This window comes from Rhea americana, unplaced genomic scaffold, assembly GCF_003343005.1.
Source record: "Rhea americana isolate MKP2758 unplaced genomic scaffold, rheAme1 scaffold_239, whole genome shotgun sequence".
NCBI lineage: Eukaryota > Metazoa > Chordata > Aves > Rheiformes > Rheidae > Rhea > Rhea americana.
Window position 1 is genome coordinate 572,931 of NW_028186356.1, and position 13,552 is coordinate 586,482.

General features: G+C 39.4%; 1 protein-coding gene across 1 annotated transcript in view; it reads right to left on the reverse strand.

Annotated features, from left to right (window-relative positions):
- Positions 1-13,552, reverse strand: part of LRRC7 (leucine rich repeat containing 7) — a 98,851-nt gene that overhangs the window by 19,934 nt on the left and 65,365 nt on the right. The window contains exons 16-19 of the mRNA XM_085306359.1: positions 7,809-7,920; positions 7,393-7,573; positions 4,736-6,413; positions 2,888-3,037 (exon numbers count right to left, since the gene is read on the reverse strand). Of these exons, the coding sequence (XP_085162485.1) occupies positions 2,888-3,037; positions 4,736-6,413; positions 7,393-7,573; positions 7,809-7,920 (2,121 nt within the window). The remainder of the gene's footprint in view (positions 1-2,887; positions 3,038-4,735; positions 6,414-7,392; positions 7,574-7,808; positions 7,921-13,552) is intronic.

Consider the following 13,552-nt stretch of genomic DNA (forward strand, 5'->3'; position numbering starts at 1 on the left):
TGCGTCCCGCTTGTCCGAAGGCGAGAGCAGAGGACCCKTTTGAAACCTAACCCCCGTCTTTCTAATCCTCTCATCTTGCAAAACCCGGGTCTGTTTTGGCCCAGTTAGGGGCTTTTTGCCTTCACCGGCTCATGAACGAGCCCTTCTCCTGCTTGCTGGGCCCGTGTAACCCTCGTCCGAGYGAGGGCTGCGTCGTCTCACCTCATGCAGCCAACAACTTCCAGAATCAAAATGCACCCTGCAAAATTTCTTTTCAGAGGAGGAATAGGTAGAACTGAAAAAGCAAGCACATCTTTCCTGTGAGGCGAGTCGTCCCTTCCAGCCTCAGCCGCAGCCCGGCAGGCCCGAGGCCATTCTGGCCGTCCGGCCACCTGCCTGCGCCATGGCTTTGTGAAAGGCACCGCGCGCTCCCAGCCGCCCCGCGAGGCAGCGGAGCGCGGCTGCCCACGCGCCCTGCCGGTCTCCCTCCTGAACGGACTCRTCTTGTGAAACGCTGACTATTCGTAAAGAAAGATGGTCCTGTACTTCTGAGACCGAACTCCCCAATCCACACAGTTTTAAAAGAATTCTGACATGGACGATAAAAACTGGAAGTATTCTTCTGGAAAGTGTTGCTTTTGTCACTGCAGAGATTGCCCTGCCGTTTTTGTAAGTGACTGACCAATCTGGAGAGGTGAAGTAACACTCAAGAAGAAAAAAAATACAGAGWGCTTGCTGCTCTCTGAATAGAAAAGGACAATTCTGTGGTAACAGGTTTTTCTTTTCTGCAGTAAAATGGATTAGTCTGCTTGCAATATTATTCATTTGCAGAACTTGGACACACTGCATACCAGTAAAAATTATTTATCTATTACATCTAGGTAAAAAAATGAAAGCCAGCAGTTAAAAAATGTTACAGATGGAGTAGACTCAATGCAATAATCATTCTCAGTTTAAGTAATTGCTACAGTTGGTTTTCTGAGCTTCCACTGCACCATCAGACCTCACTAACGACTCCTCTGAATCTAGGTCATGATAAAGAGAAAGGAGGAATATATATTAAACTGCTGTGGCCTAGATTCGTCAAGAAATGCAAAATCTTCTAGAACATGTGAATGGAATAAAATTAAGCAATTCTATACATTCAGATTAACAGATCAGCAATAATTCTTCCCTTGCTTTCCAAACTGTACAGTACAAGAATACAGCCCTTCCACACATTCTAACGTCGTATTTTACACGGATATGTAGCAATGAAGTGCTAATGAAATATAAAGCAGAGTAATTCACCTAATACCACACCCGAGAACACGTCATCCTAAATGTACCCTCAGATATCCATATATTAGAACCCACCATCATTCATACCCTAAATTTTTTGAAGTAATATGTAATATCTTATTCCTAAATATGTGCACAGAAATAGTAACACTGTTTGGAGTTAAGGTTAAATGGACATCTTGCAAGGACTTGTGACAAGAACTATCATATACAGAGACAAACATTCTTGGAAAGCAAATACAGTACGAGCAACACTGCAGAGCTGCCTGTGTCCAAACACACACACGTCTACACTTAAGATGCGACCTAGATGTCATTAACTGAGCAACAACGGAGAAGCATACATTAGTATCAGGACCCGTTTAACTCCACGGAGAGCTGGAATGGGAGAAGGAAACAAAGTTAACAGAATATGGAGCAGGAGAAACCTGACAACGATGTGCGTGTGTGCGTGTGTGCTCTTCAACTATCACAGCTTTGCTTGGAAATCCAGTATACTGTGCGTACGCAGGTAGCGCTACGGCTCGCCCTGCGGCAGACGAACACAATCCGGTCACGCTGCCGCCACTGAACTCTCTTTTCCTCCTGACCGGGGTGGGACGCAAACTCTTCCCTTCAGTCAGGCACCGATTCTGCCCCTAGGGAGTTCCCGGCCAGGCGCTGCGGGGAGCTGCCGCGTCAAAGCCACGCCGAGGCYGCCCTGGCAGGTCACAGCACAGACATCACGTTTCTGAGCCGGCATCTGTGCCCTGTTACTGTTTAATTTCCCTCAGAGATGCAGCTAAGTTGTACCACCAGCTAAACGGGACTTAGAGATGCCAATGCAGTAAGACACTTACCAATGCGCGTATCTCACAGCACTACAGCAGTCCCACTGACATTACGCACAATCCAAGTAACAAGACTGCTTGCAATGAAATGGCAAAACGGCTCCTCCTGTGACTCCAGTGCGGCCACACGTCACTGAGAGTAAGAGAAGAATCTCCTCTCTGATGCTCTGAGAATACTTCAGCAATGTTCCTCTCTGGCTTGCTATAACCTTTTCCCATCCAACATTTATTTATTTAAATATTTATATATGTATGTATTTATCAACAATACATCATTAATAGCTGTAAAATAAACATTAAAAATGAAAACATATTTCCTGTCTGTCTATATGCATTACTCAGAACAAAAATATAAAATTATTTTAGGTATAGTATATATGTGCCCAAAGCTTATCAGATATTACAGCATACCCAAATTAATGTTCAAATGTGTAAATCCCTGTCTCTTAGAGCCTATTAAAATGCACCTTAAACACATCCACATTAATTTTTCTGAGATTAAAAAGTCAAAACACAAAATAGGTTCTCCAGTTCTGTACACAGATTATATCATTGGGAAATACAATGATCACATCAGTCTATATATAACACAAGAGCAGAAAGCAGTAATGACAGCCATGTAAGCTACTCAATCCAAAACGCAAGGTTATTGACTAGGCAAACTATGTTATTATCGTCTTTGCTTTTTGGATTGCGTATAGTATAAGCATGAAAAATAGGCAAAGCTAAACCAGGAAAAAGCAAGGAGTATTAATTTATTTTGTAAGGCTGGTATATGCTGGCTATCCCATACTTACTTTCGGTAGAGGTAGCTCTTGAAGCATTTGGTTTTCAAATTTAGATTTAGTCTGCAAGTTTAAAGTCATGCTTCTGCCGGCATGCATTGCTGAAAAACCTCCAGAGTGCAGCATGCCAAGGCTAACTGTGTTGTGTTTGTAAGCAGCGGTCTGAGTAGAGGAAACAACCACGTGACAGGATATGAACACACATGCTCATTGAATTAAGTTTCACACATACATGGTTAATTTCACAAAGTTTTAGTTTAAGCAAACAAACAGTACCAAGAAATAAATAGCTTTTTGATGCATGCACTGAGTCAGACGGAAGCAAATACATTGCTACTTATACATAGAATGGATACCATAAAGAAGACTTCAATGCTGACAGCAAATGAAATATGTCGTTATCTGAAATCTGTGGTATACAACATGGTACAAGTCTTTATTTTGCAAATATGGCCAATTTTTGGTCTGTCTGCACAACCATGGATGGGTCAGAAAGCACGTATCTAGCATACGAGGGATTCAAAGGCAGAGCAAAAAACCCTAGGCGGGAAGAGCGCGCCCCCGGGGGCCTGCGCAAAGGGAAGCCTGCGGCGAGCCCTGGTGCGGCGCCCGCCCGGGCGCCCGCGTCTCGGCGCCAGCTGCGGCCGGGCAGCGCCGGGCGCTCTCACTAGCTGGACAGAGTCTCCACTGGTCGGTCAAACTTCTTAGGGTTTTTGTTACTGAGTGTTGCAAACAGCTATGTATTAGCTCACTTTCACCTGCAGAAAACCCTAGGAACTCAATTTAATTTGCTAAAATCACCAGTGTCAGCTTTCCATGAATTAATATACTTCTTAAATATATATGCAGTTTAAACTAAATGTAAAGATATTTCTTAAACAAACAACATCTGGGAAATACAGATTTCCACCAGAAACTTCCATACTTGGCCTGCACTTTTTTCCTGCACTATTCKCCAATCAATTTTATACAACACAAGGCAAATTGCTGAAGGAAAAGCTTCAGCCTTCAAGCCARTTTCTAAAGTTTATGCATTTGATCCTTAATGATATTTTAATATGCATCATATCCAAGACACGAAAGGTAATGAATATATTAGCACCAGACTCACAAATATCTAGCATAAAATACGTATATGGACACATTTTGAAGCTATGCATTAGGCCACAGTAATTTTTTCACAGTCACTTCAGTTCATGAAGCAAACTCAGATTCATGAAGCAGGTCATTAAATAGTCAAAATCACTGTAGAAATCATGCATTATAGTGTTTGTACTACACTTTGTATAGAAGGTAAATAAGCATAATTATCTATTGCTAAAARGAATAATAATTTCTTGTTAAAAACAGCAGTGGTGTATATTCAGTGACATTTTTTCCCGAGTTAATAGTGTTAATTCCCTCCACTAACAGTGATATGAAAGTTAAAATACATTTTTTTCACTTTTTATCTGTGATTTTTTAAATTTTTCTTGTATTGCAGAGATGTATCCCACACCTTTTAAAGTTCGCAAATCATTACCAAAAATGTGGACTGCAGCAGCGTATTCACATCTGTTAATAAGGAGATTTTTTTTAGTATTTCAGACAGTGCTACAGTAGTTATTAAATTATTAATGTGCACTGTGTTGTTACTTTAGTTATGTATAAAGACTCTTTATAACTCATTTACCCAAGAATCCATCCCTAACTCCAGCTGATTTTATGTGTTGACAGAAAGCTTACAGGCCAGTTCCTCTGACACAAAATGCAGGAATTTCCTCATTGGGAATTCTCACGTTTACCACTGTACGTGCAAATAGTTTGAAATATCAAAACACACAACTAAAGGCATTAATTGCAGAGAAATGCCAAACATACCCTGTCTAACCTTCTAGCTTCTATATGTCTAAGTAGCTGTTGTCTCCAGTCAGCAGGCATTTTAGCACAGCTTTCATTTCCCTTCACAGGGGTAGGCCTTGTCTTTATATCACTGTTATCTGAAGGCTTGTCACCATAGTTACCCAAGTTATAGTCTGACGGTATCTTTTCCAGCAGAGCTGCCATTGTAGGCCTAGCTGAAACTGGCCTGGTTTGGGATGTACCATAACTCTCTGTACTGTAGCTTCTTGCAGACAATGGCCTCCTTTGTGTAAGGTTTTTAACTGGAAAGCTTCCAGTCTGGGCTTTCACTTCTTGATATGAAGGATGTTCATCTTCATACCTGCCATTCCTTTTGAGGAACTGAGATTCAGACACTGAGATACTGCTTTGGCGCTCCACAGCTCCTCGATACGGAGGCCTGCCATACCTATCGCTTGGAGGCAGTTCATGTGGTTCACTGACTCTTCTGAACATTGACATTTCAGTGGAGCTTGCCAATGAATCTGCTCTTCTCAAAAAACCTGGCCTTGACCCCTGGCTCGCAAATGGGGCACTGACTGCCTCCTCATTAACCGAAGGCTGAGAGAAGGAAAACATGTGCTCCATGGGAGGGTAGCCACGGTAGGCCCTCGGGCTGACCAAATCCTGGGTCAAGTTTTTACTCTGCTGGGGAAGATACTCTGGATTGTGTTGGAAAGGTGCTGGTAACCTCTTCTCTGCTGTGACTTCCACTGTTCCTTGCGGATTGAAGCTTTGGTCAAATTGATAGACTTTCTTTGTCACAGAAGACTTTGGCTGCTGCTGCACCTTAACGCTTCCATAAGTCAGCAGCTCATCATCCAGCATTGGCACAGACTGACTACGAGACATGCTCAACAGGCCATGCTCCTGTCCTATAAGCTTATCTACTCTCTCATGGGTTCCTACAGTATCATTACCAGATGCATAGTTTTCTAAAGGTATATTATAAACTTTATATGTACCAATGTCTATTTCATCAATACTTTGTGACTTCTTAAATTTATTAGTTTTTAAATCTCTCATCATTGGAGAAAGCCTTTCTGTACTCTTGCTGATTGAAATAACACTTTTAGTAGGTTCTGGACGACAATGAATATGCGAAAAGACATTTGTGAGACTTCTGTTAGCATTTGAATCATGATATTCCCATGCTATTCCTGGAGTGAAAGTGCTAGCTATTTCAGGAGACTCTTTGACATGATCTTTCCGCTCAGGCAAAGGGCTGGTGGTAGGGGTGTTTTCCAGTTTGGAAGGAAAAGCTGTCCTGTCTTCAAAAGGGCTAGGAGTTCTGGTCCAATTTTGCCAAAGATTGGGAGGAGGCACTTCAGATTCATGTGTGTTTCTGAGTGTAGGCTGTTCAAGCTCCAGAGGAATGCCAACTATTCTGTCTTGCCTAATTAATGGCCTGCGTCCATGTGCAGATGTGCTTCTAGATTTAGTGCTTAAGAGAGGGTTAGCACTAGGATTCTCCACTGTGCTCTCCTCTGCAACAAACCCTGTATTATCGTAGTGCGAACTATCATTCCAGCTGTCAGTGAAAGTGTCACTCATGGGGCGCCTGTCGTTGCGCTGTGGCAGGTTTCCTGCTGGAGCAGATTCCCGCTGGCTCAGTAATGGCTTTGTTTCAAGGGGCTGAGGAAATGACTGCACCAGCCTGCAAAAATAAAACAAATAAAACAAGATAAAATGTCCTCTATTAGAAAACATAAGCAATCACCAGACAGACATGCATATAAAGCAATTAAATATTCTTTCATCTATACTGTGGCTTCAAGATCTCACTATGAGATTGGCTCTGTATGCCAATGATTTGGCATGAATGTCTGGAGCAGTTTTTGCACTGGAGTACAGAAGCTGTAAATTTATATATGGAGAAACAACAGTGAGCCAAAAGTCCTGGATGGTTCAATGCCTTTTGKTCATGTAAATCCAGCTAAACACAACTTACTTTCCTACTTTAATCTTCTAGAAGTGAAGGGGAAATTTTTTACATCTGCTTTTTTTTWAAAACAACAACAACAAAATACAGATTCAGTTTGTGCCTGTTCTCACCAGCAAGATTTTACACGTCTCCATTGAGTAGGCTCCAATCTTTGTGCTTAATGGAGCTTCTGGATTTCTAAAGATGGAACTACATTTAGGCAACCTACAGCAGGAATAGATATGACAGGGTGTTTGTTTTACAGCATATGAATGTTTTAAGGTTACTGATGGCCAGTGCAAATCACAACAACTTCCAAGGAACTGTATTAWGCTTGGAAGTCCAGGGAAAACTAAGGCTCAGGACATAAAGAATATGAATCACATAAATTCTATTTACTGTGCTAAAATATAGCTAGCTGCAGCTCAGTATCACATGGAGCAGAAAAATTGTAGCTCAACTGCTAGATGATTTTAATGCGTGGTTATACCACACAGTTGAAAAAACAGCTGTAGAATTACTGATATTTATACAGTATGAACGAGGGGCAAACTCTCTACAGCCTGGGCTGTGTATAGCTATGCACACCTATACAATATTGTATTTTGATTTGAATGCCTTTATAGATAGCGTATTATCACCTTGCCTGAAAGCATATGACAACATAAGTCAAAAGGCAACAGGGAAGTCGTGTTAAGAAACATGATCACACCTGTTCCCCCACAAAGAATTATTCACTGCTTCTTTAGTCGTTGTCTGCAAGGACCCCATTTTAACACGTGCATTGGAGGACCCTGAGGAAGCCTGGGAAGGGGAATAGTCTGAGTAAGTGCCTGAGGAAACGCTGTTGTTCAGACAATGCATCTTATCTGCTTCAGATTCATCTGTCGATTCTGAAACAAAACACAGCAAACATTTTCAGGAGRTAGTATTTGGAAAATGAACTCCAGAGAAATACATTTTTAAATTGACACTATGAATATAGACATATATRTATGTGCACAAATATGCCTGTAATGGATTTTAAAATCAGAGTAAATTACAGAATACCTTAATAAATGTGTCTTATCTATCTGCGTACATTACATATGCTTTCATCTAAGATGTCATTGTAAGTCAAGCTAGTACCTTTCTTCTCTTTACCCAGAAGAACAAGTTTGGGTTGGTACAACGGCGTCTCTGGCATGGAAGGACGAAGTTCCCCTATCCTCATCTCACTGGCAGGATGTCCATAGGCATCCTGAGGAATATAATAATGTAGAATAAAAACAGGAAACAATTCACTTCAAACTGTAACAAACAAACACTTCATAGCTTTTTTTTTATTTTTTTTTAAACCAAGGTGAAGCACTACCACACAGGTAGTGTGTCTAATCATGCTAATTTGTCAGCTGAAAACTCTGATTARTTCCACAGCAAATATCTGTAATATTATCATGATGTGTTCCTTTTGAAAATGTGAGCAAAACAGATGGAAATTGTAATATGTGCCAAGGCCACACAAACATTWTTGACGAAGTCAAATCACAAAAATGTAAGCTGTCAGTAGAAATAAAAACTTACAGTAACCATTTCCTTATTGTTTCAGGACTAAGAATTCCTCATGTATTTATTTGTGACAAAGTCCTCCCACTTATTCAGCTGTTCCTAAAGCTGTATTAGATCAGAATGATTTTGTCTCTAAAGAGTTTTCTACTAGCTTAAAATAATTCTGATTTTATAGACTTCTCATTGAGGATTCAGCAAACCTTCAAAGGCTGTCCTGCACAACTGTTTTTCTGTTCTACCCAGCAGTGAGATATATGCTGTAAATATCATAAATCAAAAAGTAGAAAGAAAGACACAGTGGTCTTAAGAAGAGAGATTTTAAATTAGGGCACTTGAATTAGGTCATTTAAATTAGGCTTAGTTGTAACTAGAAGGGAATGAAGACACAAACAGGGTCTCAGTGCCATTTCTTAACCCATCAGTGGAAGAAAGTTCAGAAATGAGAAAGATGCTAGTCCTGAAGACAGGTACCTTGGAGAGATGGGACTGGGGAAGACACTACCTAGCTGAATGATGCAGGAACCCTCTGCTGAGGAGGGGACTTGGGGAAAGGCAGTGCAGGAACCCTACTTTGTGGGAAGCAGATGTCCGTGCACAGGCTCAAGCAAAGGTCATGAAAAGGGAACCGACGGAAAGGACATGGCCACACTGCAGTGGTACCAACTGCAGTCTAGATCCTTGTGGGAAGGGGTAAGACACACATGCATAGTCTTGGGAGTTGCAGGACAGGTTGTGTTCTTGGAAAGAGGATGGAAGTTGGAGGAGAAGAGCATCTACTAAAAAAGAGGATTTTTGGAGAGATATTAGGAGAAAGTAATTAATTAGAGGAAATGGTTGGGAGGAATACATTTAGGAGGGAGCTTACAGTAATGGAGATCCTATGAGGATCTCTGAACCCTGACATTTTGTTGATAAAAGTACTCCAGTAATTATGAGTCATGCAGTTTTGCAGAAAGAAGTCAATAAAGGCAAAAGGTGTAATATTTAGAGAAATAATTTAAATCGAAGTGTAAAAAGCATTATTAAAATGTAAAATACTGTACTTTAAATTCTACTTGCTTTTACTTGGAAGATGGAAATTTATGCTCATATTTTGAGAGGTTKAGGTTCCATTAACTATTTTTTAGTATAAACAGTGTCAACAAAAATTTGTAGAAGTATTTGCCTCATAATTTATCCTTAAAGAATATAATTATATTTACACAGCGGATATTTAAATCTTTCTGCTTTCAGTGTAGCAGTACCATGCCAGAATAGCAAAGAAACAGGCATCTTCACAGCCCATTTAATTAATGCCTTCAGTGCTAACACTTAAGCAAATACAACTACATACTGATTCTTACATGGTGTAATATTTTCAGGATTTTAAACCATTTTGGTATATACAACTGCCTTGTGATATATGCTATTTCTTATATAACAGTATTGATATACATACAACTTACAGCTAACAACAACAGTTCAATAGCATTTTTCCAGTGCAGCACAATCATTTCCCCCTCAGTATAACAAACTTATCATGCAAAACCACTCTTTGAAAAATAATGAAGTGCATGGCATGCCCAAGCTGTGAAACTCTCTACTTCTGAAGCATGGTGCATGTTAAGTTTCTTGTTGTACCTCTAAGATTTTTGCATGCTCTTCTTTCTCCTTCCTGTCTGTGATTTCCAAAGTTGATTTATGAATGTTGTCTGTATTAGACAGGTGACTCTTTTGGAATTCTTTACTTTCTCTATCTTGAACCTAAAATCCCAATATTGTGCCATGAAAATTCCAAATGGTACATGCTTAAAATAAAACTACTTGCTATAACAGAGGAAGAACCAGTTCCTAAAATCTGTGGTATCCATATTTGACATAATGATGAATACAGGCTTTYATTTTATGAGCATGATTTTATGAAGTTTTCTATGTTGTATTCTTTTTTTTCATTTTATTTCCCAGTCTTGCTATTCCAACAAAAATCAATACACTTTTCAAAGAATTATTCTGGCATTTGTTAATACACTATGAATGTGAAAGATGTAAAGTATTGAAAAAACATATTTCATTTAATTCTTCCCTGCTTAAGGGGACCCTTGTTCTTATAAGTCAAAGAACAAAAAAGTCAAAAAAATATTAATAGGACAAATTTCAAGGAAAAAAAAGATAAATTTAATTGTATTGAGTGAGTCTGTATCCTCAGGGCTAACCAAAGAAAGATATGGGTACAGGATAAAAAAAATATGATGAGCTGTTTCCCAAGAGATGATTCATGGTTAAAACTAGTCAAATAACTGGGAAAGAGAAATATTGGCAATTATTCATGATGGCAATACAAACACACACACACACACACTAAAAACAGATTAAAGCCTGGGGAGCTGTGTTTTTCAAAATCACATAATACTCAGAGTCCATTTGGTCAGAACGTAAAGCCTCTGAATACAGCAGACCAGGGCTCTGGGCAGATGCAGCACATGCAAGACAGATGGCGCAGGACCGCTAGTAACGGCGCAGGACCGCTAGTAACGGCGCAGGACCGCTAGTAACGGCGCAGGACCGCTAGTAACACGTCTATTCTAGAACAACAATTAAACATATGAAAAGAGCTGGCAGAACTTCCAGGTGGGAGAAGGCTAGGAGATGATGGAGAATGACAAACTGGCTAAGAAGATACCGAAAACAAAGAGAAGAGATAAACAGACCAAAGTAAATGTTACTTTTGCAGATTTTACCAAAATTTTAATGAAAGAATAAATGAGATCAGAAAAAGTGTAGAAACAAAGGCAACCAGTTAGGTATCTGAATATTGTTAGATACAAGTGTGACTAAATGAGGCATAAGGCAAGAGCTGGGTTCACAACTTTGTAACTTTGTAACTAGTGGGATCTGCACAAGCAGGGGCCCTGAGAACACACCCTGTCTTAGGACTTCTTAGTACACTTTTTTCTCCACAATGACAGTTAGGTCCCGGTGTGCAGTTGCAGAACAAGCCCTTCCGGAGCCACTTCTCCTTGTGTTACGGTCTGTGTGGAAAACAGGCGCACCGAGAGCCCTCGGCACTGGCTATGAACAGTTTCTGAGAGCAGAGTTTTCAAACACTAGTGGTTTTCTTCTGACAAGACTACGCAATGCAGGCTGCCCGAAGCACAAACCCACCGCTCTCCTTCCATCACAAACCCACCCCCACACTAAGAAGGGCGGATGTTAGGCAGCAGGACTGAGGACTTATTTTCGTTCAGCCTGGGGCTGTAGCCACGGAATAACTGCACAAATGTTGATCGCTCAGAGGACAACCCAGTTGCCTTTTTACAAGGTCTAAACCAACCTCCTAGGGATTAATACAAAGGGTTGAATTTTGTAGGCTGGAATACAAAAGATGCCTTTTAACCAAAACCTGACAATTATATAGAACTCTATTAAATAAATTYGTCAATCTATATATAGCAAAGAATATTAACTCCGAAGATACTTAATTGTGCATTTGTGGTGTTTCTCACTGTTCCTTAGGGAATAGCTACCTAATGTTCTGGGTTATCCCAAAGATCCTTTCTCCAAAATGCACATCTTTCACAATGCTTTAGGGCAATGAAGAGGAAATACTTAATTAWTAATTAATTAGGAAATTGTTTGCTTATTATTATGGAAGGTGGAGAATGATACACGGTATTTGAAATCTAACTTGTTACTTGTATCAGATGCTCCCTTTATTATTGGAAAACAGTTTTGTGAAGACACACACAAATTAATTTTAAGAAAARGCAAAAGAAAACGGAAAAGAAACCACCTTATCTAGCTCCTGAGGATGAAAAACTGAGCATTGCACCTGGAKTTAAATTACTTTGTTATTAGAAAATGTCTTCAGTCTAAATCAGAACACACCWACACTTTTAAATGGTATTTTAACTTGTGGCTTGAGATCATGTCTCCTAGWTACCCGAAAAGCAAACTGAGCTTAATTATGCTTTAACATGTTGCAACCCAAATCATGGTAACAGTGTTCATAAAATCATTTCAACTTTTTCTACAGCTTCCCACACCTTCTGTATCTTCATATAGAAATCAAAAGTGAGAAAAATGTATACATTATTCTGCTTTATTGCCAAAAATTTTCCCCTGTGGCATTATTTGCTTCCAGTTCTACGAATGATGAGAATATTCTTTTCCTTTGCTTCAGTCAACAAGACAGTTACTAGTGTTACTAGTCTTGACTAAATATTAGGGAAACAAAATTCCAAAAAAGATCAATTATCTTCACCATTATACTAATAGAAGATGRGAAATACATCTTCACTGATACGATSGAAATACTCATGCATTCAYATCAGTTGCTTAGGGTAGAAAATCAACCAGGAAATTGCTATCATATCATTTATTTGCAGTTCAGGAATCACTGCAGGGTCTTTTGGCAATTCATCATTCTTTACAGAATGTTTTTATTGATACTCATACAATTAATGTTCATGTACATTCACATACATTCACAGAATGTACAACATTCTGTTGCAAACATTAGTGCATTTTTCTCAAAGAATAAAACCTAGGAATGGTATGTGTCTTCTTTATCTTCCTCTAACTTGAGCACAGTATGTGGTCACACGATCATTTCAGAGCAGCTGTAGTATTTTGTGGCATTACTGCCCACCTACTTTCTCCTTCCACCTCCATAATGGAGGCTTCATTAAGCTCTGAATACCCACAGGACTCTGTGGTGGCACACAACACAGCACAAATGCTGGAAGGTGAAATTTCAGATTTATATAAAAACATTAATGATTTAACTTACGTATTTTAGTTTGAGGTACTAATTCAAACAGCGCCTAGACTTGAAGAAAATTTTCTGGTCACACTAAGAGAAAATCATTTTGTTTTTTAAAAGAAATAGAAATATTTAACTGTAAATGAACACAGAGAACTGAGAGAGCAGTTGCAGAGACTGCTGAATATACAAAAACAGCCTGATCTGTGTTACATATATGGAAAACTGGTGAAGAAAAATTCTACTGCTAGCCACAGACAGCAATATTCAAGCACAATAAATCTATCATAATGTTTAAATAAAAAGAGGTGAAAAGATACTAAGGTTCAGATTCTGTAACTCACAGTAACTCTCTCTTCCAGGGGGCCTGATCTAAAGTTCTCTGCAGTCAATGAAGCACTCTGCTGACTTCACTAACTTTTGWTAAGATTTATTTGCTATGCATTAAGTTTAATGTGAATAGAAACAGCAAAACCTCATGTCAGACAGAACAAACTTATTTGTCATTTACATATTTGGTTCAGAAATACACTTATTTAAGACTGAGACGTAAATCATGGTAAGGTCCATTCTTCTGCTATTA